The sequence below is a fragment of the Palaemon carinicauda genome, unplaced genomic scaffold (assembly GCF_036898095.1).
Source record: "Palaemon carinicauda isolate YSFRI2023 unplaced genomic scaffold, ASM3689809v2 scaffold69, whole genome shotgun sequence".
NCBI classification, from domain to species: Eukaryota; Metazoa; Arthropoda; class Malacostraca; order Decapoda; family Palaemonidae; genus Palaemon; species Palaemon carinicauda.
In genome coordinates, this window is record NW_027171971.1 from 250,506 (window position 1) to 275,790 (window position 25,285).

At 42.2% G+C, this 25,285-nt stretch overlaps 1 protein-coding gene across 2 annotated transcripts in view; it reads right to left on the reverse strand.

Moving 5' to 3' along the window:
* LOC137637362 (uncharacterized) overlaps positions 1–25,070 on the reverse strand; it is a 268,617-nt gene extending 243,547 nt beyond the window's left edge. Inside the window, exons 1-3 of one of the 2 annotated variants that reach the window (XM_068369589.1) lie at positions 24,996–25,070; positions 23,088–23,234; positions 17,369–17,672 (exon numbers count right to left, since the gene is read on the reverse strand). In XM_068369589.1, the coding sequence (XP_068225690.1) occupies positions 17,369–17,443 (75 nt within the window). In that variant the 5' untranslated portion in view covers positions 17,444–17,672; positions 23,088–23,234; positions 24,996–25,070. Of the gene's footprint in view, positions 1–17,368; positions 17,673–23,087; positions 23,240–24,995 lie in introns of both variants that reach the window. The other variant, XM_068369590.1, reaches the window with a different exon arrangement.
* Between the last annotated feature and the right edge of the window lie 215 nt (positions 25,071–25,285).

Here is a 25,285-nt window from a genome sequence, read left to right on the forward strand (position 1 = left end):
TCTTGGACGGAGAAGCCCTCAAAATCCAGGAGTTCAGAAAAATCCCAAGGTAGGCAGTGGTCTGGGATAGGATCAAGGATTAGTTCTTGTTCACATGGATCCTTAACTCCTGCCAAAGGTCCAGGACCATATCCCTCGCTCAAGGGCAATCCTATTGGTGAAGAATGGCCAATACCAGAGCCATTACCCGAGAAAACCTGTGGAGCTGTGGTGAGACTGAAAGATAAGGTTGTGATGAAGCAAAGGAAAGGCTTCCTTTCTGGATGAATGGGGACTTGAAGGTAAGTATCCTCCAAGTCGATAGAGACCATCCAGTACCACATTCTGACCAATGCTAGAACTGACTGAACTGCCACTATCCTGAAACTGGATTTTGCCACAAAGGTGTTTAAAACCGAGATGTCTATGATGGAGAGCCAAGCACCTGAGGCCTTTAGAACCAAAAACATTCATGAGTTTGTAAGTAGTAAATCTTTCTCTACCAGAGCCAGCAACTCCTGTCCCCTGATGGAACTGGGGGCATAACTGTTGAAGCTGAGTGGACAAACAGAAAGGGGAGGTTTTAAAGAAAAAGAGACCAGATATCCAGCTCTCTCAAATTCCACACCTCTTTCAAGCTAAGCTAACCTACTGCGAGAGACAGGCTCTGACAGGATCCTCCGGGAGAGGTAACAAACTCCTATTTACGAGAAACCTTGCCTTCGTGAGTACCAGATGAAAATTTCCTAGTCTATCCCTTCTCCTTACCCGTCTGTACGTCAAGCGACCCTACCCTGTTGTTAGGAAACATAACATACCAGGAAGACAAAGTGCTAGACGATCAAGAAGAGCCAACACCAACAGCACTAGAATGTGAGGAAAAGGGTTGAAGCTCTGGAACTATACGTCTTTTTTACACACTCCACCCCATGAGTGAAGGGAAGGGAACCCCGAGGAGAAGGGCCTGGACAAAGACCATGGCCCTTCCAAAGCAAGATCTCCCTAACATACCACCACCACCAACACCCAGACAGGACATTCCTATCGAAAATGAATTCCTCTAAATGGGAAGAGGCAAAGTAACGAGAACTTCGATGTTCTGAATGTGAAGAAGAGAGAAGAATGACCTACCTCTTGTTGCCTCAAAGAGACCAAGAAGGGCTGCAAACTAGCAGTAATAGAGTTCTGAGCAAGAGCTCATTGGCCTGTTAGGGGGGCAGGAGCTCCCTTACCAGCCAGCAATACCTATCACTATCTTGTTAAAGATTTAACAGCCTCATCAAATGTACTATGAAAGGACTTGGGCTTGTATTTTGTGTAGGAACAATCAAGATTTTACATATAGTAGTGCCCCAGTTTAATGGACATACTGGGTGAATTAACATGACCCTTTGAAAAAGTTTTTAAAACCCAGAATACCAACTTAATTTGCTTTAAATCTTGCCCTTCAAGGAACTTGATCCAATAGAATTTACTTCAATGAATCTGAATATAGGAGTTGACTGTCTACATTAGTTTCATAAAGTATTATTTTCTCAAGTTTAGTTTTTATTAGTATTCAAACCTTTCTTACCTTTACTAGAGAGATGTAAGGTGTATCATATTGCTATCCTGTGATGGTTCTTCAGAATTTGATCAAGGCTGGAATCACCCAATACCAAGGGCATTGGGTAAATCAGGATTCACAGGCAATGTTGAATCTTGTCCTCCACATGAAGAATTACCAAGAAGGTCCAGTCCAGGCTGAAGCATAGTGAGGATGGGAGGTTACTTGGTCAGGAGGCTGTGGCCTACTTCTCCATTTAAAGTAAACGTGTTCTGTTGTTTCAAATCCACCCAATATTTACTGTTAACAAATGGACATTTCTTCTTCACTTTTTGCCTCCTTAGCTGTTATATTTTCTTTTGTTCCTTTTGTTCCACCAAACTTTTGGTTAATATATTTTAATTATAAAATAAATTTTTGAATATACTTACCCGGTGAATATATATAGCTGCAACTCTGTTGCTCGACAGACAAAAAAACTGTAAAAAACTCGCCAGCGATCGCTATACAGGTTGCGGGTGTGCCCATCAGCGCCAACTGTCGGCCAGATACCATACTCAATGTAAACAAAGACTCAATTTCTTCTCATCCCACTGCGTCTCTATTGGGGAGGAAGGGAGGGTCGTTTAATTTATATATTCACCGGGTAAGTATATTCAAAAATTTATTCTATAATTAAAATATCATTTTTAAATATTTAACTTAGCCGGTGAATATATATAGCTGATTCACACCCAGGGTGGTGGGTAGAGACCATTTAAATATGTTTACATCTTATGAGCTAAGAGTTTTTATTTCATTTTAGAAGTTATCAAAATAACAAAAACAAAATAAATAGGTACCTGGTAAGGAAGTCGACTTAGACGATTACTCTGCCTTATAAGTACGTCTTCCTTACGAAGCCTCGCGATCCTCTTAGGATGCTGACAGACCCCTAGGAACTGAAGTATCAAGGGCTGCAACCCATACAACAGGACCTCATCAAACCCCTAATCTGGGCGCTCTCAAGAAATGACTTTGACCACCCGCCAAATCAACCAGGATGCGAAAGGCTTCTTAGCCTTCCGGACAACCCATAAAAAACTACATTAAAAACATTTCGAGAGACAGATTAAAAGGATATGGAATTAGGGAATTGTAGTGGTTGAGCCCTCACCCACTACTGCACTCGCTGCTACGAATGGTCCCAGTGTGTATCAGTTCTCGTAAAGAGACTGGACATCTTTCAAGTAAAATGACGCGAACACTGATTTGCTTCTCCAATAGGTTGCGTCCATTATACTTTGCAGAGATCTATTTTGCTTAAAGGCCACGGAAGTTGCTACAGCTCTAACTTCGTGCGTCTTCACCTTAAGCAAAGCTCGGTCTTCCTCACTCAGATGTGAATGAGCTTCTCGTACAGTATTAACAATCTGATAAAGTATGACCAAGCATTCTTTGACATAGGCAAGGATGGTTTCTTAACTGAACACCATAAAGCTTCAGATTGGCCTCGTAAAGGTTTAGTACGCTTTAAATAGAACTTAAGAGCTCTAACAGGGCATAAGACTCTTTCTAGTTCATTGCCTACGATCTCCGATAAGCTGGGAATATCGAAAGATTTAGGCCAAGGCCGAGAAGGCAGCTCATTTTTGGCGAGAAAACCAAGTTGCAGCAAACAAGTGGCTTTTTCCGACGAAAATCCGATGTTCTTGCTGAAGGCATGAATCTCACTGACTCTTTTAGCCGAGGCTAAGCATACCAGGAAAAGAGTCTTAAGAGTGAGATCTTTCAGGGAGGCTGATTGTAACGGCTCCAACCTGTCTGACATGAGGAATCTTAGTACCACGTCTAAATTCCATCCAGGGGTAGCCAAACGACGCTCCTTGGTGGTCTCAAAAGACTTAAGGAGGTCTTGCAGATCTTTATTGTTGGAAAGATCTAAGCCTCTATGCCGGAAGACCGATGCCAACATGCTTCTGTAGCCCTTGATAGTGGGAGCTGAAAGGGATCGTCCTTTTCTCAGGTATAAGAGAAAATCAGCTACTTGAGCTACAGAGGTACTGGTCGAGGATACAAAAACTGACTTGCACCAGTCTCGGAAGACTTCCCACTTCGATTGGTAGACTCTAATGGTAGACGCTCTCCTTGCTCTAGCAATCGCACTGGCTGCCTCCTTCGAAAAGCCTCTAGCTCTCGAGAGTCTTTCGATAGTCTGAAGGCAGTCAGACGAAGAGCGTGGAGGCTTTGGTGTACCTTCTTTACGTGTGGCTGACGTAGAAGGTCCACCCTTAGAGGAAGACTTCTGGGAACGTCTACTAACCATCGAAGTACCTCGGTGAACCATTCTCTCGCGGGCCAGAGGGGAGCAACTAACGTCAACCTTGTCCCTTCGTGAGAGGCGAACTTCTGCAGTACCTTGTTGACAATCTTGAACGGTGGGAATGCGTAGAGATCCAGATGTGACCAATCTAGGAGGAAGGCATCTATATGTATTGCTGCTGGGTCCGGGACTGGGGAGCAATAGATTGGAAGCCTCTTGGTCAGCGAGGTTGCAAAGAGATCTATGGTTGGTTGACCCCAAGTGGCCCAAAGTCTCTTGCACACATCCTTGTGGAGGGTCCATTCGGTTGGAATTACTTGCCCTTTCCGACTGAGACAATCTGCTATGACGTTCAAGTCGCCTTGGATGAACCTCGTTACTAGGGAGATGTCTTGACCTTTTGACCAGATGAGCAGGTCCCTTGCGATCTCGTACAACGTCAGTGAGTGGGTACCTCCTTGTTTGGAGATGTACGCCAAGGCCGTGGTGTTGTCCGAGTTTACTTCCACCACTTTGCCTCGAAGGAGATACTCGAAGCTTTTCAAGGCCAGATGAACTACCAACAGCTCCTTGCAGTTGATATGTATGCTCCTCTGACTCGAGTTCCACAGACCTGAGCATTCCCGACCGTCCAGTGTCGCGCCCCAGCCCAAGTCCGATGCGTCCGAGAAGAGAACGTGGTGGGGAGTCTGAACAGCCAGGGGAAGACCCTCTCTTAGGTTGATATTGTCCTTCCACCAAGTCAGACAAGACTTTATCTTTCCGGAAATCGGGATCGAGACCGCTTCTAGCGTCTTGTCCTTTTTCCAGTGAAAAGCCAGATGGTATTGAAGAGGATGGAGGTGTAGTCTTCCTAGGGATACAAACTGTTCCAGGGATGACAGCGTCCCTACCAGACTCATCCACAGCCTGACTGAGCAGCGTTCCTTCTTCAGCATCTTCTGGATGGATAGCAGGGCTTGATCTATTCTGGGGGCTGATCGTCTTGTTGTTCAGCAACGTCCTCATCAGATAGTTCCTCATCCGAAAACCGATGAGGAAACGCCAACGGAGTGGGCAACGTCTGGCTCGCTGAGTCCGGTCGCACTGGTGCATGCGTGACGGAGCCGGACGCAACGTCATGGAACTGCTGCACAGTCTGTGAACTGTCAACAACCATGGGTGCGCGAGGACGCACAGCGTCCACCCGAGACTGTCTACACCGTCTGGGTTGTGCAGTCAACACCATACCGGGTTGCGGAGGTTGACGCACCGCGTCAAAACAAGTCACCTCTGATGGTTGTTGAACGTCCTGAACGTCAACAACCACCTCCGAGCGTCGCTTAACGTCAACGTGCGGCTGGCAACCCACACTGGGTCGCATCGGTGGAGGAACCACCTCAACTGGTAGACGCGAGAAGGTTACCTCAGCGTCAACAGGACACACAACCGACCGCTTGGAAGGTTGTTGGCCAGAAGGTTCAGCAGCAACCTTCTCCGCATTAAAGTCCTCCATCAAGGACGCAAGCTTGGACTGCATGTCTTGCAGCAAAGCCCATTTAGGGTCTACGGGAGCAGGTGCGGCAACAGACGGGGTTAGCGACTGAGGCGGTACCGCTTTCCATCCCTGAAAGCCTTGTTTATGCATGACATAATTGTACAGCAAAACTTCAAGGGCTCGAAAACAGCTGTGAAGTTGACCTGTAAAATCTTGGAGCATCTCCTGGCCAGGCGCCAGGGAGAGTCTACGAGATTTGAGAAGTCTATCTGGGCAGAGGCAGGAACTCCCAAGCCGAGAACTTCTCTCGTGTCATATCAGACTCTCGCTCTATAAGCCAGTTTAAAAGAAGTGAAAGCAAAGGCTGTATCCCCCAAACTCCTCCTGGTGATAAACCAGTCGCCTGGCAAACGTAAAGCTCTCTAGGAGAGCGAGAGAGCACTAGCTTATAAACAACGGCTTCGAAGTAGATAGGCCTAGTGTAAGCTCTGACGTTTAGGCGAACGAGGAGCAGCAGTTACAAAAAGATCCGGACAAAGATCCTTAAAAATCAGCATGATTTAATTAAAGTCCATAGAGGGCTAAGCAGCTTTAGGCTCCTCTCCGTCCGACAGAGTCCTCAAGGGAATATCAGTAGGAGGGGGAACAGCAAATTCCTCATCTAAAGGAACCTTGTCCGATAAAAGCTGAGTCTCAAGCAAGGAAGAGACCTACCGTGGTGGCAATGCTTTACAAGCAGAGTCCACACGCACTGGTGCATTAGTAGCGGACCAGGACGCAACGTCATGTAACTGCTTGACAGTCTGTGAACTGTTAACAACAACAGGTGCGAGAGACCAGGACGCAACGTCATGTAACTGCTTGACAGTCTGTGAACTGTCAACAACAACAGGTGCGTGAGGACGCACAACGTCCACTCGAGACTGCTTTGACTGCCTAGAATGAGCAGTCAAAACAACTCTAGAATGCGAAGGTTGACGCACAGCGTCAAAACAAGTCAACTCCGATTGTTAGCGAACGTCCTGAACGTCAACAGGAGCATCAGCAAGTGGCCTAACGTCCAAATGTGGCTGAAAATCCACACGAGACCGCATCGAGTGTGGTTCTAAACAACCTGACTGACGTGACTTAGCTACGCCAACGTCAACAGGATGCACAAAGGAACGTTAGGTTGGCTGAAAGCCAGGATCTCGATGAGATAAACGGCTAGGCTCAACGGACTAATCGGCAGAATAGTCTTCCATAAGGGAGGCAAGCATATTCTGCATGTCTTGCCGTACAACCCATTTAGGATCAACGGAAATGGTTGCGGTAAGAGACGAGGGTAACGTCTGTGACCGCAACACTTTGCCAACAAAAAAGACTCTCGGAGTCTGTGTTACGCTTTTGTTAGGCGGCGAGCAGTTTTCCGATGACTGCATAGGGTCAGAGCTGTCCTAATGGCTGCAACCAGGACGCTGGACCTGTCCTGAAAGGACTGACTTTCGCTTAAGGGCCTCGAAACCTTGTTTCAGGTTTCTTATGCGAAAAGCCTTCGGATGACGAGGAGAAAATTGTCTCTCTCGCCTTATGGTAGGGGAGATCTTGGTAAGATACACCCGATACCATAGAGGGAAACGTCTGTTCGCTGATCAAGGCCTCTCGAACCCATAAGTCGTACGACATTACTTCTCCCCTGGGCTTGGGAGCTTGCAAGAGGTCTCGGACTAGGCGAACGACAGGCACGAACAGACTAACCCTCGGTCGCAACACTGATAACACTTTGCGCAATTATCACTTTATCACTACGATTTTCTGTTTTGCACTTACTTCACTGAAATCGAATTTTTCAACAATTCACATTAGGCATGAATAAAACTGATTTCTACCTGAAGCACGCAATTCTACCCTCATCAAAAGGTTATAATTGCGAAATAAGTCGTATAATGTAAGCACATTAATACAAGCAAAAAACAGTAAACATATTAAGATAAAAAGATCAGTGGCTGGGAAGGAGACTAAACACTAGTTCATTCAAAACTACGTTTTCAATCTCTCACCGTACAGTGCCTTGGGACGAGAATAAAAACTAAAAACGTTTTATCCTTTCTCCCCGTACAGAGACTAGGGACGAGAGTAAAAAACTGACTCGAGAACAACGTTACTCGCTTGGGACGAGAATAAAGATCGGAACGTTCTCTCTTCCTCTCTCTCTCTCCGTCTCTCTCTCTTGATTTCGCACCGAAGAGAAAAGCCCACTTACCTTTCGTCAATAAACAGGTTATTTGACCAAAGGAAAAAACTGAAAGGTTTTTCAATTAACAAGTTCCTTTAAAATAGTATTTAAAACATTTAAGTTTGAAAGAAGAATGAACAAAACGTCAGAATCAATTTACTCTTTCTGCAAAGTGAAACCGTGATTCTCTCTCTCTCTATCGTAACGATAGAGCGCAAACTGCGTAGCATAAATAAACTAAACGTTAGTTCATCTTTGAAACAGTACGAAGACTATTCAAAGAAAATCTTTCATAAAATATCTACTAAAAAATATTCATTTAATAAGTTTTAAATTATTTGCTCTGTAAAAGTTATTTACGATTGAAAGGGCTCAACGTTGTTTAACTTCGGTTTCCAAGTTAGGACCGCCTACTCTCGGATTAAGGGAGGAATAGGTAAGGTCGCATATAAACAAATCATTAAAATTTATCTTGATGTTTATTATAAATGGAAAGCTAATCGAAGAGGCCTAATAAAGGCGGTTGAGATATAAAATATATAGAGGAAAATCTATAATTAACAACAACAATTTATAACGTGATAAGATAATTGCTAAAAGCCTAAAACACACTTCCGTACTAAGGGAAGGGTCGGCCATTTAAAAGTCAAAGAAAGTCCAAAAAACAATCCAAAGTCATCAATAATTAAATCTATCCAAAAACGAGTTCAAGATTTAAGTTGAAGATAAAACACCTGCACTGCGAAAGCTCAAACCAAAAGGAAGTACTTCACCAAGACTGTTGAAAAACTCGAGGAGAAAAATTGGGTCTGTTTACATGTATATGCGGTATCTGGCCGATAGTTGGCGCTAGTGGGCACACCCGCAACCTTCATAGCGATCGCTCGCGAGTTTTTGTGTGTTTTTCTGTCGAGCCGCCGGAGGCTCAGCTATTATATATTCACCGGCTAAGTTAAATATTTAAAAACTTGCAGTCTGCCTTACTGCAAAGTGCATGAGCCTCTTAATTAAGAGCCTGATGAGGCAGAGGCAGTTGGATACGATGTCAACAGCACTAAAGTTACACGTATCTAACAACGTATATTTCCATTTATACATATATGCACTCAAATATATGTAAGATAAATGAAAACACACAAGAAAACCAAAAATAAAAATAAACGAAAAACATCAAGGCCAGTCTATGCGGGAGAGAAGGACAGCATGTCCGTCCTCTACCGAGCCAAAAAGTAAAGTGGTTACTCACCCGAGAGGTGTGAGTGAGCTGGGAAGCCAGTCTACCCCACCCCCCACACGCTAACTAGCGGATGGGGTAGTTATCCCTCACTAAGATTATCATGCCTCGTCTTTCAGCTGCGCCGAAAGTAATACCCTACTATAAATAGCGAAGGTTTGTATATGTGTCGGAACAAACTGTAATTAAACAATATTATATAATTTAATGCAGTAAGCAAGACAACATTTGCAATATGAAATGGGAAAATTTGTTGACTTTTACAGCTGAAAATCGTGTGCATGTCAGGTGAAGCCTACTCTAAGAAAAAATTTCACAAAATTCATCTTACAAACACTTTGGCTTACAAACAGCGACTTGGAACCTAATAAATTTGTAAGCCGAGTATTTTCTGTTATACAGTAATTCGTAAAATACCAAATAAACAGCTGCCATAATTGTAAAAGAAAGATAATGTAGGTTTCTTACCCGTGGCTCTTCATAGAAGGAGAAGCTCCAGTGAGTGAAGGGATATCGGGAAAACTGTAATCGTCCATTACCCGAGAGCCGAACAACTGCAAAAGGATTCACCATTATTATATTATCCTTCTTATTATTATTACCAGCAAAATTACAACCCTAGTTGGAAAAGCAGGATGCTGTAAGCCCAAGGGCTCAAACAGGGAAAAATAGCCCAGTGAAGTAAGGTGATATGGAAATAAATAAACTACAAGAGAAGTAATGAACAACTAAAATAAAATATTTCAAGAACAGTAACATTAAAATAGATCTTTTATATATAAACTATAAAAAATGACTTGTCACCTCTTCAACATAAAAAAAAATGAGCTGCAAGTTTGAACTTTTGAAGTTCCACCGATTCAACTACTTGAGATTATTGACTTAAAAATGGTAGCTGGACGTATGTGGAGAATATAATAAGGTTTTACTATGCTGAGCAAGAGTAAAGAGGAATATTTTGTGACTTGGAAGAATTACCCAATTCTTTCTTGATATAATAACCTTTGTTTGACTAAATCCCAGAAAGAATAATTCTAAAATGAATACTCTAAGAAGGTGAAATACAGTACAGTACCTCATCATTTAGATAGAAATAGCACAAGGTGAGTATGGTACCCTCTACCAGGGAGCTAATATATGTCCTTGAGTGCTAATGCTTTTCTGTTCTCATTATCATTATTATTAGCTAAGCTACAACCCTAGTTAAAAAAGGATACAAGAAGCCAAAGGGCTCCAACAGAAAAAAATAGCCCAGTGAGGAAAGGATATATGAAAATAAATCATCTACAACAGAACTAATGAACAACTTCCTTGTTTATGTTACTTATTAATTCAACTTGTTTATTTATTGTAATATCTTATTTTCTTGACATTTATATATAGCTCACTCTCTACATTACAGTACTATATATATTTTGACCTACACTTGCTTCCCATTGTGGACCTTGGATTAGTAGCAAAATAGTTTTCCAGCAAAGATTTGCTGTCAATTGGTGTCAATAAGAATAATGGAAATAATGATAAACTAATACATCATTCCCATGCATTCTCAGAGACAAGAGTGACGGTAAAATCATAAATCTTTAAACCCCTTTGTATTTTTCATAACCATACAAACCTAAGACACTTTTTAACAGGAGCATCACTTCATAAAAGCTAAACCTGTTTAAACTTTTAAACATAGCATAAGCTAAGAACAAGAAATATATCCTGCTGTACTTTTCATTCCTTTTCAATTTGTGAAAAAAATTCAGAACAGTATGAATGAAACAAAAATGTTTGACAGCTCAGATTGTGTAATGAGCTAACTGAACTGGTTGGCAGTAAAGAGAAATTCCATTTTTGTTTGACCATAGTGCTTCACGCTAAAAATTCAAAATTTGAGTTTAGTATAGTTGAAAAAATTTCAAATCAGCATGTGATGGTAATTACAAATTGCTTTCTTTAAAAGAAAAAATAGAAAATTGACTGATTATCTTAAACCCTATATAAATTCTAATTTCCAGGTTAGATTAAAAGGCATACAATTTCTATTTACAGTAAATGCAGGCCAGTGTTTTTTCATAAATGAAAATGTAAAACTAATTCCATAAATGATAATATAATACTAATGAAGTATTCTGAAAATGCTATATTGTGCAGTATTCTATTATCACCAAGGATACAAAAAGTTGAAAATCACTATAGCAGACTCATCCTTAGGAGTGAGGAAGGCCCTAAAACCAATCTGGCAGGTTTCCATCCATCCATATACCAAGGCACTTCCCCCAATTTTGGGGGTAGCTGACACCAACAATGAAACAAAACAAAAAGGGGACCTCTACTCTCTATATTCCTTCAGCCTAAAATTCCTGCGAGACATCGACTGGCTGGTTTACCGACTCAAAATATATCAAGCACTTTAGCACTGCTGCAGAGAGAAAGTGAGGACTCCTGTCAGCCTGCAAGCATGATGCTGCAGGTTCTAGGCTAACTCCCTTCCAGAAGGTAGGGGACGAGGGGAGGACCATTACCTCAACTGGTAGTACACGTGCTCGGTTCCATGCAAAACTGAGTAATGATAGTAGAAGCATGAACTGTACCATGTACCAAAACATGTTCCCAGATCTGGGTTATGTTTCAATACCGCGCTAGCTTTCCAACGTAAATGTGGGGAGAGAAGGGTCAAAGTCTCTCGAGACTACGGCCAAATGGTCTCCCTGGGGTTTGGCGACTTCTTCTTCCTCATCATTGGGGGAGCTGGCGTAACGTCCAAAGGTTTGACAGAAGGCAAGGTATTAAATACATGAGCGCTGAGTGGGGGATGAAGGAGACCATGTACATTTCACTTCCTGCTTTCTAGACTTTACGTCCATTGAAGATTTCAAGGCCAGTGACAACAATACAGCAGCAGGAGAAAACAGGATCCTCTTCATCATCAGGTGAGAACTGACCAATGGTACTGCAAGCATCTTTTACAACTCCACAGGCAAAACATCCGGAGAAGAGGGTACTCCATGGGAAGACTTGAAAGTCCTGGTATCAGCCAGCAACTCTAGAAGCTATCGATACCAAAAGATGGCCACAACTTCTGCAGGTCCAGGTCTGAATGCATGCACATCTTTGTCAGGCAGCTCAACAGCAGGCATATTTTGAGAGAGGTAGAAGAGTATTACCTTCTCTGGGGGATGGCAATACTTCTGCTCCCTTCAAAGAACACCCTGAGGGGCCAGAGTTGGGGGAAATCCAAAGTAAACGCATCATGTTTTGAGCTACCCGTAAGCAGCAATACAGTTTCTTCGACATCTTAAATTTATTCCTCTTCTCTGCAAACTCTACCCACTGCAGAGGAGGTCATGTCCTACTCGTCACAGGGGGATGACTGCAAACAGTCATGCCCCTGGAAATACTACAAAGTTGATGGAGATCCACTATGGCTCTGCTCATGAGACTGACACACTTCTGGTTAAGTTTCTCATAGCAAGCCTGCATGTCTGCTCATGGAGTTCCCATCAACAAAGTAAACTAAGAGGGGCACTCAGTAGAACATACTTTCGTCATGCATGGCAGTCTTATTTTGCACCTAACTTCCTTGCATACTTGTACTAGAATGTATTTCCTTCAATATCTATTGGATTTGTCCTTGGGTCATATCCCACAGATCCACCAGTTTAATTTAAATTGGTTCAGTAGTTTTGGCATAATGTTGATCACAAACAAAAAATAAATTAACAAAATATTTGACAATTACTTTAAATTGCGATTATTTTCAAAGTACTGCTGCATACTTGTACTTTGATGTACTTTATCCAAAATGTTACAGATTCATCCTTGGGTTATGGTATAACAAAAAAAAAAAAAAAAAAAACTGGTACTATAGTTGTTGAGTAATTTTGCTCACAACCAAATAAATAAACTCAACATACGGGTAAATACCCCACGCAAAATCTTTGATTTTGGCGAAGGCAAGAAATGCAATGTGAAAAGATACAGAAAAAAAGATTAAAACATGACAAATTCGTAGATAATTAGTATTTTTCCTAATGATACAAACCTTAGCTATTTATTTAGGGGTATTACTTTTGGCGAAGCTGTAATGACGAGCCATTAAAATTTAGCGAGGATTAAGTACCCATACTACTAGTTAGTGGGGGTGGGGGGGTAGCTTGCTACCGCTCCCACTCACACACCAGTGATTTAGCTCACTTTGCTTGGAGGTAGGACTTCCAGGGGAATTGGGCTGGCGGGCAAGTTTGTATAAATAGCTAAGGTTTGTATCGTTAGGAAAAATACAATTTATCTACAAATTTGTCATTTGTTTCCTAATTGGAAGATAAACCTACGCTATTTATTTAGGGGTGATTCACCCATTACGAAGGATGGACATCCCTGAATCTGGCTTTTGGCTTTTACCCGGGGGCTCCTTATCCGAGTATGTTAATACTCAAAATAAGGGGTCCCTGGACCTCACTAAAACCTTGCTACCCAAGGTCCATGGCCTACACAAGCTGTGTTGAGATATTTAGAAGTGTTACCGTCCAGGTAAAGTTATTCCAAATATTTAGTAGGAAAAACTGTTGTAACCAAGGCTTTCCCAATACAGTGGAACCTCTACACACGAACGTATCTACATCCGAATTTTCCAACATCCGAAGTAAAATTCGAGCAAATTTTTGACTCTACACCGAATTTTATTTCGACACACGAAGTAAGCAATTTTCGTCGTACGGTTGTATCCGAATTTTTCAACACGCGAAGTACAATTCGAACACGTTCCGACTCTACACCCGAATGTTTTTTTCGACACCCGAAGTAAACAATACTCGTACGTGTAGTCGGTGCTCATAGCGCCTGAAGTGTTTTTTATCTCCGCCGATAGAAGGCAGCACATCGACCTCGGAAGAACGCTCAATTAGCGGGTCTTGGGTCAGTCCTCTGTTCTCGTCGGCTTCTTGCGGTTGTGCTCTGTGTGTTCAGCTATTAACTCTGTTTTAATCGTGATTTTTTACGTGCATCCTTTAACGGTAATTTACGTAAAGTATGGGTCCTAAAAGGTTTAGTTTTGCCAGTGGTAGTGGTAGTGGTGAGAAAAGGAAGAAGGAAATGCTTTCTATAGAAATTAAGCAGGAAATTATTGAAAAACATGAGCGTGGCGTCCGCGTGAGTGAACTTGCTAAACAGTATGGCCGTAATATGTCGACGATCTCGACAATCCTTAAACAGAAAGAAGCTATTAAAGCAGTGAAACCTTCTAAGGGGATCACCATAATTTCCAAACGCCGTACCCCTATCATAGAAGAGATGGAACGACTTCTACTAGTGTGGATTAAGGATAGAGAGATCGTTGGCGACACCATCACAGACCGTTATCTGCGAGAAGGCGCACGCCATCTTTACGAACTTGAAGGAGGAGAGCTCTGGGGGTGATGCTGGGGAGAGTTCAACCGAGCCTTCCTCAGATGATTTCAAGGCATCTCGTGGCTGGTTCGAGAAATTTAAGAAACGGTCCGGGATTCATTCAGTTGTTCGCCACGGAGAGGCTGCTAGTGCGGACACAAAGGCTGCAGCTGACTTTGTCAAGAACTTCGAAAAGATCGTGCAGGAAGAAGGCTACGTAGAGCAGCAGGTGTTTAATTGTGATGAAACCGGGCTGTTTTGGAAGAAGATGCCGAGTCGAACCTACATCACTGCCGAAGAGAAGAAATTGCCTGGGCATAAGCCAATGAAGGATCGGTTGACTCTTGCTCTATGTGCCAACGCTAGAGGGGACTTTAAAGTCAAGCCCTTACTGGTTTACCATTCAGAGAACCCTAGGGCCTTTAAAGCACACAACGTCGATAAGGATCAGCTTCACGTTTTCTGGCGATCCAACTCGAAGGCCTGGGTCACTAGGCAATTCTTTGTGCAATGGGTTAACCAAGTTTTTGGCCCTTCTGTGAGGAAGTATCTTCATGAACAGAAATTGCCTTTAAAGTGCCTACTATGCCTTGACAATGCACCCGCTCACCCCCCCCGGACTTGAAGATGATATCTTCGATGAATTCAAGTTCATAAAGGTGCTGTATCTTCCACCAAATACCACCTCTATCCTCCAGCCCATGGACCAGCAAGTCATCTCTAATTTTAAGAAGCTGTACACCAAGCACTTATTTAAGCAGTGCTTTAATGTCACGCAAAGCACCAACTTAACTTTGCGTGAATTTTGGAGGGGCCACTTCAACATCGTGCACTGCTTGAAGAACATAGATCAGGCTTGGGTGGGATTAACTCGACGGACCCTCAATTCTGCCTGGAAGAAGCTGTGGCCTGATGCAGTTTCTCCCCGAGATTTCGAGGGTTTTGACCCCGAACCTGATCCCGTGGTGGGTGCAGCGGAAGCCGTAGAGGAAATCGTCTCCCTTGGCAAGTCCATGGATCTGGAGGTCAACGCAGATGACGTTACGGAACTCGTCGCCGAACATCACGACGAACTTACCACGGATGAGCTCAAGGAACTCCATGCTATGTTGGAGCACATGAGTGATGACGAGGAAGGGAGCAAGGAGGTAGAACATGTGTTAGGTTCGGCGCAAATAAAAAAGGTGTTAGGAAAATATCAAGACGTGGTCGACTTCATCGACAAATACCATCCACAGAAATTGCAGGTTTGTCATGTAGTTTCTCAATTCGATGATGTTTGCCTAACTCACTTTCGAAACATTCTGAAAAGCTATACCAAGCAATTATCTATCGATGCTTCTATTAAAAAAACTGCGAAGCGAACTCGCGATGAAGAGGATGTAAGTGAATCGAAGAAAACGGCAAAGAGTGAAGAGGAAGAAAGTGAAACAAAGAAAACGGAAAAGAGTGAAGCAAAAGAAATTCAGTCAATTTTAAATGTAGAGAGTGATAGTGATTAAAATTACGTAATCATCAAAAAGAAAAAAAGAAAATGTAAACAAAATAAAAAATATAAAAATAAAAAAAAATAAATAAGCTAAGTTAGGTTAAAGTTCATCTAGTGTAAGTTAGAATAAGTTACGGTAGTGTACGTTTATCGTAGTTAACCTCTCTACCTCCTCGCCGCCCGTCCATCTCCTCTCTGCGTAGCAAGACCAACACCACCTGCGCTGGACTTTCTAAGGTAAAGTGACACTAAAAACCCATTTCTTATTTATCATTTTTTGATAATTATTCTTTTTTACATGTCTATTATCTAATTTAGTGTGCATTATTGTCATGTATAATTATGTGCAGTAATTTATTAAGGAGTTATCATAGGTTTTTGGGCTCAACCACAGGTTAATCCTATTTCAATGTATTCTTATGGGAAAATTCGTTTCGACATCCGAACATTTTCTACATCCGAAGTCGGCTGTGGAACGGATTAAATTCGTATGTAGAGGTACCACTGTACTTGTCCTACTCAAAACAATCCCTGTGTGCATGGCAGGGTTTCACTTCCTCTTACTAATTCCTCACAAAAACCTAGCCCTGAAGGAAGTTGAAGATGCAGTGAAGAAGGTACTAAAGAACTTCTTTAGCACCAGCCTGGACGTTGCCACCCTTGTCCCGATGAACCCGTCTTAGATTTCTTCCTCTCCTTTGAGAATTCTCCCCACTGAAGAGGAGGAAAATCCCTACAATAATCACAGGGATATTAATGTGTGCAGTCCTACCCCTCTGCAAAAGCTAATAAGTCGGGATCCACATCTGGCTATCATTATCATTATCATCAATTCATAAGCTAAAACCCTAGTTGGAAAAGCAGGATGCAACAAGCCCAGTGGCTCCAACAGGGAAAATAGCTCAGTGAGGAAAGGAAATAAACAAAATAAAATATTTTAAGAAGAGCAACAACATTAAAATAGATATCTCCTATATAAACTATAAAAACTTTAACAAAACAAGAGGAAGAGAAACAAGATAGAATTGTGTGCCCGAGTGTACCCTCAAGCAAGAGAACTCCAACCCAAGACAGTGGAAGACCATGGTACAAAGGCTATGACACTACCCAAGATTAGAAAGCAATGGTTTGATTTTGGAGTGTCCTTCTCCTAGAAGAGCTGCTTACCATAGCTAAAGAGCCTCTTCTACCCTTACAAAGAGTAAAGTGGCCACTGAACAATTACAGTGCAGTAAGAAGAATTGTCTGGTAATTTCAGTGTTGTTAGGTGTATGAGAACAGAGGAGAATATGTAAAGAACAGGCCAGACTATTCGGTTTGTTAGTGTGTTGGTAAAGGGTAAATGAACCGAAACCAGAGAGAAGGATCCAATGTACTACTCATGTACCAGCCACAATTATGGCCCAGACAAAGCCGCACATCTGCCCATTGAAACGCCATAATCAACAAAGAGCACAATCAACACAAACACTCTGGAAAGCAAGAGAAAAAAGCACTAAACAGCCCAACAAGAGATGCAGGTAATTAAGACAGTACAGCACCGCAGCCGAAGTGATAGTGAGGGTCCCTCCCCTTATCGGGATAGGCCTCTATGCTCGCCTCATTAAAAGTTTATCTGTTTTTCAAACTTCACTGAAGTTATACTCCTGATAAAGGACAAAGGTTTGTATTATGTACAGGAACAAGACTCTGATATATCTTCTCCAGAATTTACCTGATCTAAAAAAGAAAAACAGCTGCGCTCACTCACCTTCAACCTGAATTTGGCACATCTTCGCCACGTCCACGTTGTCGCCATCCTTACTTTCCTCATTTTCCTTAGCATCCCGGGACGACTTGGGCGATCCTTCCCGACCGCCTATGAGCGGCGTCGCGTCGCCCGTGTTCGACAGCGGGGTCTCGAAGGTGGCCGGGCTGTCCTCAACGTTTCGGAACGAAGACGAGTCCCGGTTGTTGAGGATGTCGTTAGCTTCTTTGGCTTCGAGGTACATATTCCAATCTTTCAAATTTTCCACATCGGGAAAGAAGTCCCTCTCGATGATCCGCTCTACTTCCTGGAAGCAAACAAATCATTAATATCTGAACTGCAAGTCCCATTTAAACCTTCATAACTGTAGATGACAGTACTATACAAAAAATGTTATTTTCATTAGTAAAATAAATTTTTGAATATACTTACCCGATAATCATGTAGCTGTCAACTCCGTTGCCCGACAGAATTCTACGGGAGGGATACGCCAGCTATCACTATACTAGAAGGGGGTGTACTCACAAGCGCCACCTGTGGCTATGTACTACAGTACTTGTTGTTGACGCCACCTCACTTTTTCCTCGGTCCACTGGTTCTCTATGGGGAGGAAGGGTGGGTCAATTAAATCATGATTATCGGGTAAGTATATTCAAAAATTTATTTTACTAATGAAAATAACATTTTTCAATATTAAACTTACCCGATAATCATGTAGCTGATTCACACCCAGGGGGGTGGGTGAAAAACCAGTGTACAAGACTAAAGGATAGCTAAGTATCCCGTATTTCATATAATCAGTTATCCACAATAACAATGAAATAATAAGTACCTGGTAAGGAAGTCGACTTGAACCGTTACTCTGCCTTTAATAAGATCGTCTTCCTTACTGAGCGCAGCGTTCCTCTTGGAAGGCTTAATCAACTCAAAGGTGCTAAAGTATACAGGGCTGCAACCCATACTAAAGGACCTCATCACAACCTTTAACCTCGGCGCTTCTCAAGAAAGAATTGACCACCCGCCAAATCAACAAGGATGTGGAAGGCTTCTTAGCCGACCGTACAACCCATAAAAAGTATTCAAGAGAAAGGTTAAAAGGTTATGGGATTATGGGAATGTAGTGGCTGAGCCCTCGCCTACTACTGCATTCGTTGCTACGAATGGTCCCAGGGTGTAGCAGTACTCGTAAAGAGACTGGACATCTTTGAGATAGAATGATGCGAACACTGACTTGCTTCTCCAATAGGTTGCATCCATAACACTCTGCAGAGAATGGCTCTGTTTGAAGGCCACTGAAGTAGCCACAGCTCCCACTTCATGTGTCCTTACCTTCAGCAAAGCAAGGTCTTCTTCCTTCAGATGAGAATGTGTTTCTCTAATCAGAAGCCTGAATAGTAAGAAACTGAGTTCTTAGAACTTGGAAAAGAAGGTTTCTTGATAGCACACTATAAGGCTTCTGATTGTCCTTGTAAAGGTTAAGACCTTTTTAGATAGTACCTAAGAGCTCTAACTGGGCAAAGTACTCTCTTCAGTTTATTCCCCACCAAGTTGGACAGGCTTGGGATCTCGAACGACTTAGGCCAAGGACGTGAAGGAAGCTCGTTTAGCAAAAACCGAGCTGCAAGGAACATGTAGCCGTTTCAGATGTGAAAACAATGATCCTGCTGAAGGCGTGGATCTCACTTACTCTTTTAGCTGTTGTCAAGCACACGAGGAAAAGAGTTTTTAATGTGAGGTCCTAAAAAGAGGCTGATTGGAGAGGTTCAAATCTTGATGACATAAGGAACCTTAGGACCACGTCTAGATTCCAGCCTGGAGTGGACAACCGACGTTCCTTTGAGGTCTCAAAAGACCTAGGGAGGTCCTGTAGATCTTTGTTGGTGGAAAGATCCAAGCCTCTGTGGCGGAAAACCGCTGCCAACATACTTCTGTAACCCTTGATCGTAGGAGCTGAAAGGGATCTTACTTTCCTTAGATATAACAGGAAGTCAGCAATCTGGGTTACAGTGGTACTGGTTGAGGAAACTGCATTGGTCTTGTACCAGCTACGGAAGACTTCCCCTTGAGACTGATAGATTCTGAGAGTGGATGTTCTCCTTGCTTTGGCAATCGCTCTGGCTGCCTCCTTCGAAAAGCCCCTAGCTCTTGAGAGTCTTTCGAAAGTCTGAAGGCAGTCAGACGAAGAGCGTGGAGGATTGGGTGTACCTTCTTTACGTGAGGTAGACTTAGAAGGTTCACTCCTGGAGGAAGAGTCCTGGGAATGTCGACCAGCCATTGCAGTACCTCTAAGAACCATTCTCTCGCGGGCCAGAGCGGAGCCAACCAACGTCAGCCGTGTCCCTTTGTGAGAGGAGAACTTCTGAAGTACCCTGTTGACAATCTTGAACGGCGGGAATGCATACAGGTCGAGATGGAACCAATCCAGCAGAAAAGCATCCACGTGAACTGCTGCTGGGTCTGGAATCGGAGAACAATACAACAGGAGTCTCTAGGTTATCGAGGTAGCGAACAGATCTATGGTTGGCTGACCCCACAGGGCCCAAAGTCTGCTGCAAACATTCTTGAGAAGGGTCCACTCTGTGGGGATGACCTGACCCTTCCGGCTGAGGTGATCTGCCATGACATTCATACCGCCCTGAATGAACCTCGTTACCAGTTAGCTTTCGATCTTTAGACCAGATGAGTAGGTCCCTTGCGATCTAGAACAACTTCCACGAAAGAGTCCCTCCCTGCTTGAAGATGTAAGCCAGGGCTGTGGTGTTGTCAGAGTCCACCTCCACCACTTTGTTAAGCTGGAGGGACTTGAAGTTTATCAAGGCCAGAATAACCGCCAACAACTCCTTGCGATTGATGTGAAGTGTCCTTTGCTCCTGATTCCATGTTCCCAAGCATTCTTGTCCGTCCAAAGTCGCACCCCAGCCCGTGTCTGATGCGTCCGAGAGGAGACGGCGGTCGTGTTTCTGAACAGCCAAAGGTAGACTTCCTTGAGAAGAAAGCTGTTCTTACACCACGCGAGAGAAGACCTCCTCTCTTCGGAAACAGGAACTGAGACCGTCTCTAGCGTCATGTCCTTTATCCAGTGAGCAGCTAGATGATACTGAAGGGGGGGGAGGTGGAGTCTCCCTAACACGATGAACAGGGCCAGCGATGAAAGTGTCCCTGTTAGACTCATCCACTACCTGACTGAGCATCGGTTCCTTCTCAGCATGCTCTGGATGCATTCTAGGGCTTGGAAGATCCTTGGGGCCGACGGAAAAGGTATAAGCCTCCTGTTCCCATTGCTGAGGTTGCCTTAAGGAAGGCGGAGGGAGCTGCACACCACTGGGATCAGTAAACTCATAACGTGGCTCAACATCGTACGCCTGGCAGGCGGTACTGCGGTCAGGCGGAGCGAGCGCAGGCGGAGCGAGCGCAGGCGGAGGGAGCGCAGGCGGAGCGAGCGCAGGCGTACTCTGCCTTTATAGGCGCAACCTTCTCAGCCCGACACTCACGCATCAAGACCGAAAGTTGTGACTGCATGGACTGCAGTAGAGTCAACTTGGGGTCGGCAGACACTAAGGTCTGCTGAGGTAAAGCCTTAACAGCAGAGATCTGTTGCGGCAGAACCTTACTCCTCTTAGGCGGAGTGCATTCAACTGATGACTGAGGAGAGTCAGAGCTAACCCAATGACTGCATCCGGGTTGTTGAACTCTAACTTCGTACGTCTGGCATAGGTCTGGACTTTACGTTTAAGAGGTCTTGAGACCTGAGACCAGCGTTTTCTCCCCTAAATTTCTTCTGCAGACGAGCAAAATAAGGGCTCAATCGTCTGCGGGTGGGAGTGACGGTCTCGGTAAGACACGCCCGCAACCACCGAGGATACTTCTGTGCGCCGATCAAGGCCTGCTGAACCCTTTTGCCCTTCGACATTGCTTCTCCCCTGGGCTTGGGAGCTTGCAAGAGGTCCCGGACTGGGAGGACGACTGGCGCGCACAGAAGTACCCTCACGCACAACACTGACACACTTTGCGCTAATCACTTATCACTTTGATTTTCTGTTTGCACTTATTTCACTGAACTCGAAACTTTAAGTGGTTTGTACCTGAAACACGCAATTCTATCCTTTCTCAAAAGTTAGTAATTGCGAAAACAGAATTACAATGTAACAGAAAAATCTAATGAAAGATAAATAATTCAGTGGCTGGAAAGAGACTAAACACTAGATCACTCTAGAAACGTTTACCTTCTTCCCCTAAAGAGACTAGGGAGAAGAGCAAAAACGATAACAACGTTACTCGCTTGAATGAAACGTTTATCCTCCTCTTTCTCCCTCCGTCTCTATCTCTCTCTCTCTCTCTCTCTCTTGACTTAGAACCTGAGAGAAGAGCCCAATCATATATATCGTTAAAACATATTATTGTTAAAGGAAAAAACTGAAATATTTCCCAAAATGAAAAGTTCCTTTATTAGGATTAAAACCATTAAGTTAAGAAAGAATGAACAAAACGCTAGACACGGTTACTCTTACTGCAACGTGAAACCGTGAAAATTCTTTCTCTATCGTAACGATAGAGCGCAAGTTGAACGTTCTGAACGTCAACAACTGCAGAGACAAAACAAAACGTTAGTTCAACTTTGAAAACAGTACGAGACTATCAAAGAAATTCTTTCAAAGACATTAAAATAGCATAATATGTTAACAGGTAAAACCGAAATGACGGGCTCAATGTTAATTAACTTCGGTACCAAGAAAAGACCGCCTACTATTAGGAAGGTCGAATATAAACAAATATAAAAATTAATTTTAATAAGTTTATAATAAAAGGAAGTTAATCGAAGAGGCCTATAAGAGGCGGAGAGATATAAAATAAATCTATAACTTTTGTTAAGCAAAATTAAGAAAGAGAGTCTATACTCTCTTAGACACCAACACTTCCGTCTAAGGGAAGGGTCGGCCATTTAAAGGTGAAAGAGAGTTCATACTCTCTTCGTCACCATAATTAATCAAATTAATTCCAAAAGCTAACTAAGCTAATATAGAAGTTTCCAGTATAGTGAATAGCTGCAAATTTTAGAGAAATACTTCACCAAACCGTGAACAATACTCCAAAATCATAAGCGTATCCAAGAACGTCTTGCCGGAAGCACGACAGAGGAAAAAGTGAGGTGGCGTCAACAACAAGTACTGTAGTACCTAGCCACAGGTGGCGCTTGTGAGTACACCCCCTTCTAGTATAGTGATAGCTGGCGTATCCCTCCCGTAGAATTCTGTCGGGCAACGGAGTTGACAGCTACATGATTATCGGGTAAGTTTAATATTGAAAAGTCCTCAACTTAGAAACTAAACAGGTTCCTAGAAGCTGTTTGAAAGTTGAATTTTTTAAAATTTTGGCTTCACCTAACTTGCATAGCAATGATTTTCAACTCCAAAACTGAACAAATGATAAAATTTCATATTGCAAATGTCTTCTTGCTTACTGCGTTAAATTATATATTGTTTTACTACAGTATTTCATTATGAACTTTAGATACAATATCTGAGATGAACAATTTCAGTTGGATTTGCGTCTGTGTCTCTGAATGTTTAGCCTTGAAATAAGCTTTTTAAGCTTGAAATAAGCTTTTAGACTTGAAATAAGCTTTTCAGCTCGAAATAAGCTTTTAGGCCTGATATGATCTTTTAACCTTGAAATAAACTTCATAAGTTTATAAGTGTTTGTAAGTCTAATTCCTTCTACTTACGTTCACAAAAGTGTCTTCGTCCAACACTTTTTTTTTTCCTCTTCCTCGGAGGAGGCACGCCGGGTTTTTTGGAGCTGTTGTCGGTTTCTGAAACCACCAAGGCCCCTGCCGAAGACTGTCGTGAATCTAGCTGGCTCATTGTGGGATCTGCTCTGAAACGACGGGACATTCATTAACTTACGTGGCAACCTGTTAATTATTATCATTTTAATCGTGTGTATTCAAGTTTATGGTTTTTTATAACATCAATTAAAAAAAAAAATTGCTATCTATTACCAATTTTTCTATTCTAGCTAATTAATTATTATTTATCATTACTATTAATGTTGTTGTTGATCAAAAATAAGATATTTTCTTAGAAATCCCTCTGAAAACCCTCATCGTATTAATAACTGCTTCATTCTATCAAATGAACCACATACTTGAAGCCTTTCTGACCATTATCGCAAGTGCAAAGCATTCATTCGTCGTCTATAAATTTTATGACCAAAGCCAAAATCTTACGCATATTCAGGGGACAAGGGTTTGCATACATGCAGAAATGGATTATATTTCACTAAATATAACTCTTTGTTGCAGAGCAATTCCATAAAAATACTTAACCCTTTTACCCCCAGGCTATTTGGAAATTTCCAACCCTTAACCCCCAGGGGGTTATTTTTTTCTTAGCACATTTTGAGGAATATTTTTTTTTCAACTTGCTCTAAAAGCCTTAATTTTTGTCATAGAGAGGTCAGGTTGGTCTTATTCTCTTGTAAAATGCCAGAATTTTCTCAAAATATTCTCAAAAATATGAAAAAAATATTTTTTATAGCATTTTTTTGCAAGGACGTACCGGTACGTCCATGGGGGTAAAGGGATGGCTTTTGTGAAACGTACCAGCACGTCCTTTGGGGGTAAAAGGGTTAAATAACAACGTAGGTAGTTTGTAGAATAGCCCATGCACCCCTTCATTACTTAAATTAGAGGTAATTGGATGTTGTTTGTACAATAACAGATGCACACGATAATTACTCAAATCAGACGCAATTGTAAATGGTTTGTAGAATGCTAGGCACACCTACTAACTACTGTACTCAAATGAGAGGTACTTTGGAGTTAGCGTATTTGTAGAATGGGGACCACACACGTTAATTACACAAATTAAATGTAATTGTAAATGGTTTGTAGGGTAGCACACACAACAGCTAAATTACTCAAACTAGAGGTAATTCATATTCGTTTGTAGAATGACGGACGCGCACATTAATTACACAAATTATAAGTCATAGAGTAATGTTTGTAGAATGGGGGACGTACACATTAATTACACAAATATTGGGTAATTGGCAGTTTATAGGAGGGTTATTTGCCAATGTTATATGAAACCACCTTAGGTAAGGTTAGGTACCGATGCATATCTCTTTACGGGAAGAAATTCCTATTTTCTGCGCCCGTGGGAGGACCTGTCCGCTGATCTACAAAGGCTCCCTTACCACCAATAGAAAATTGGAGTTCGGCATGCATGGTTAGGCCTACCCTAGCCTAATCAATGGCTAGATTAAGTAATAAAGCTTCAAAGAATAATTAACACCATTATTCACCTTGAGCCTAAGTTACCGTAAGCTATAAGGCCATACCACATTACCGAACTAGCCTACTGTGCAGGCCAGCAGGCTTACGGTAGGTAATACAGGATTTCACACCCAACTAGGTATTAAACAAAATTAAGATTCAATTATATATAAATAAAATTAATAATCATCTTAGTTTTTTATATATATTTTTTCGGAAACGTAGTCTACCTTAGGCTAAGTTTCCCTTCGCGATATCGTACGTTATTTTACGATATTTGCTTATTTAATGATCATAAATGCCAATATATACGATAATATCGTATTATACAATAATATAATTAGATTATTTTACCTTAAAATGGCGTAAATATTAAAATATGTATAATCACGTGTTGAGTTCAACTTTGTTTACTTTCTTGAATCTTGTTGCTTAATGCTTACTCCGCAAAATATAGATAGGTGCAAAGCTTCTTTAAGCTTATATTTATTATTATCATTAAGTTTATATTATCTATGCCTTAAATAAATTAATACCGTAATAAGATTCTCAATCTTTACTTTTATTCCCTTCTACCTTGAAATTAGATAGGATAAAACCTTGCTATCACCAGTTTTGGCAACCTATTGTGGTCAGTTTGGACT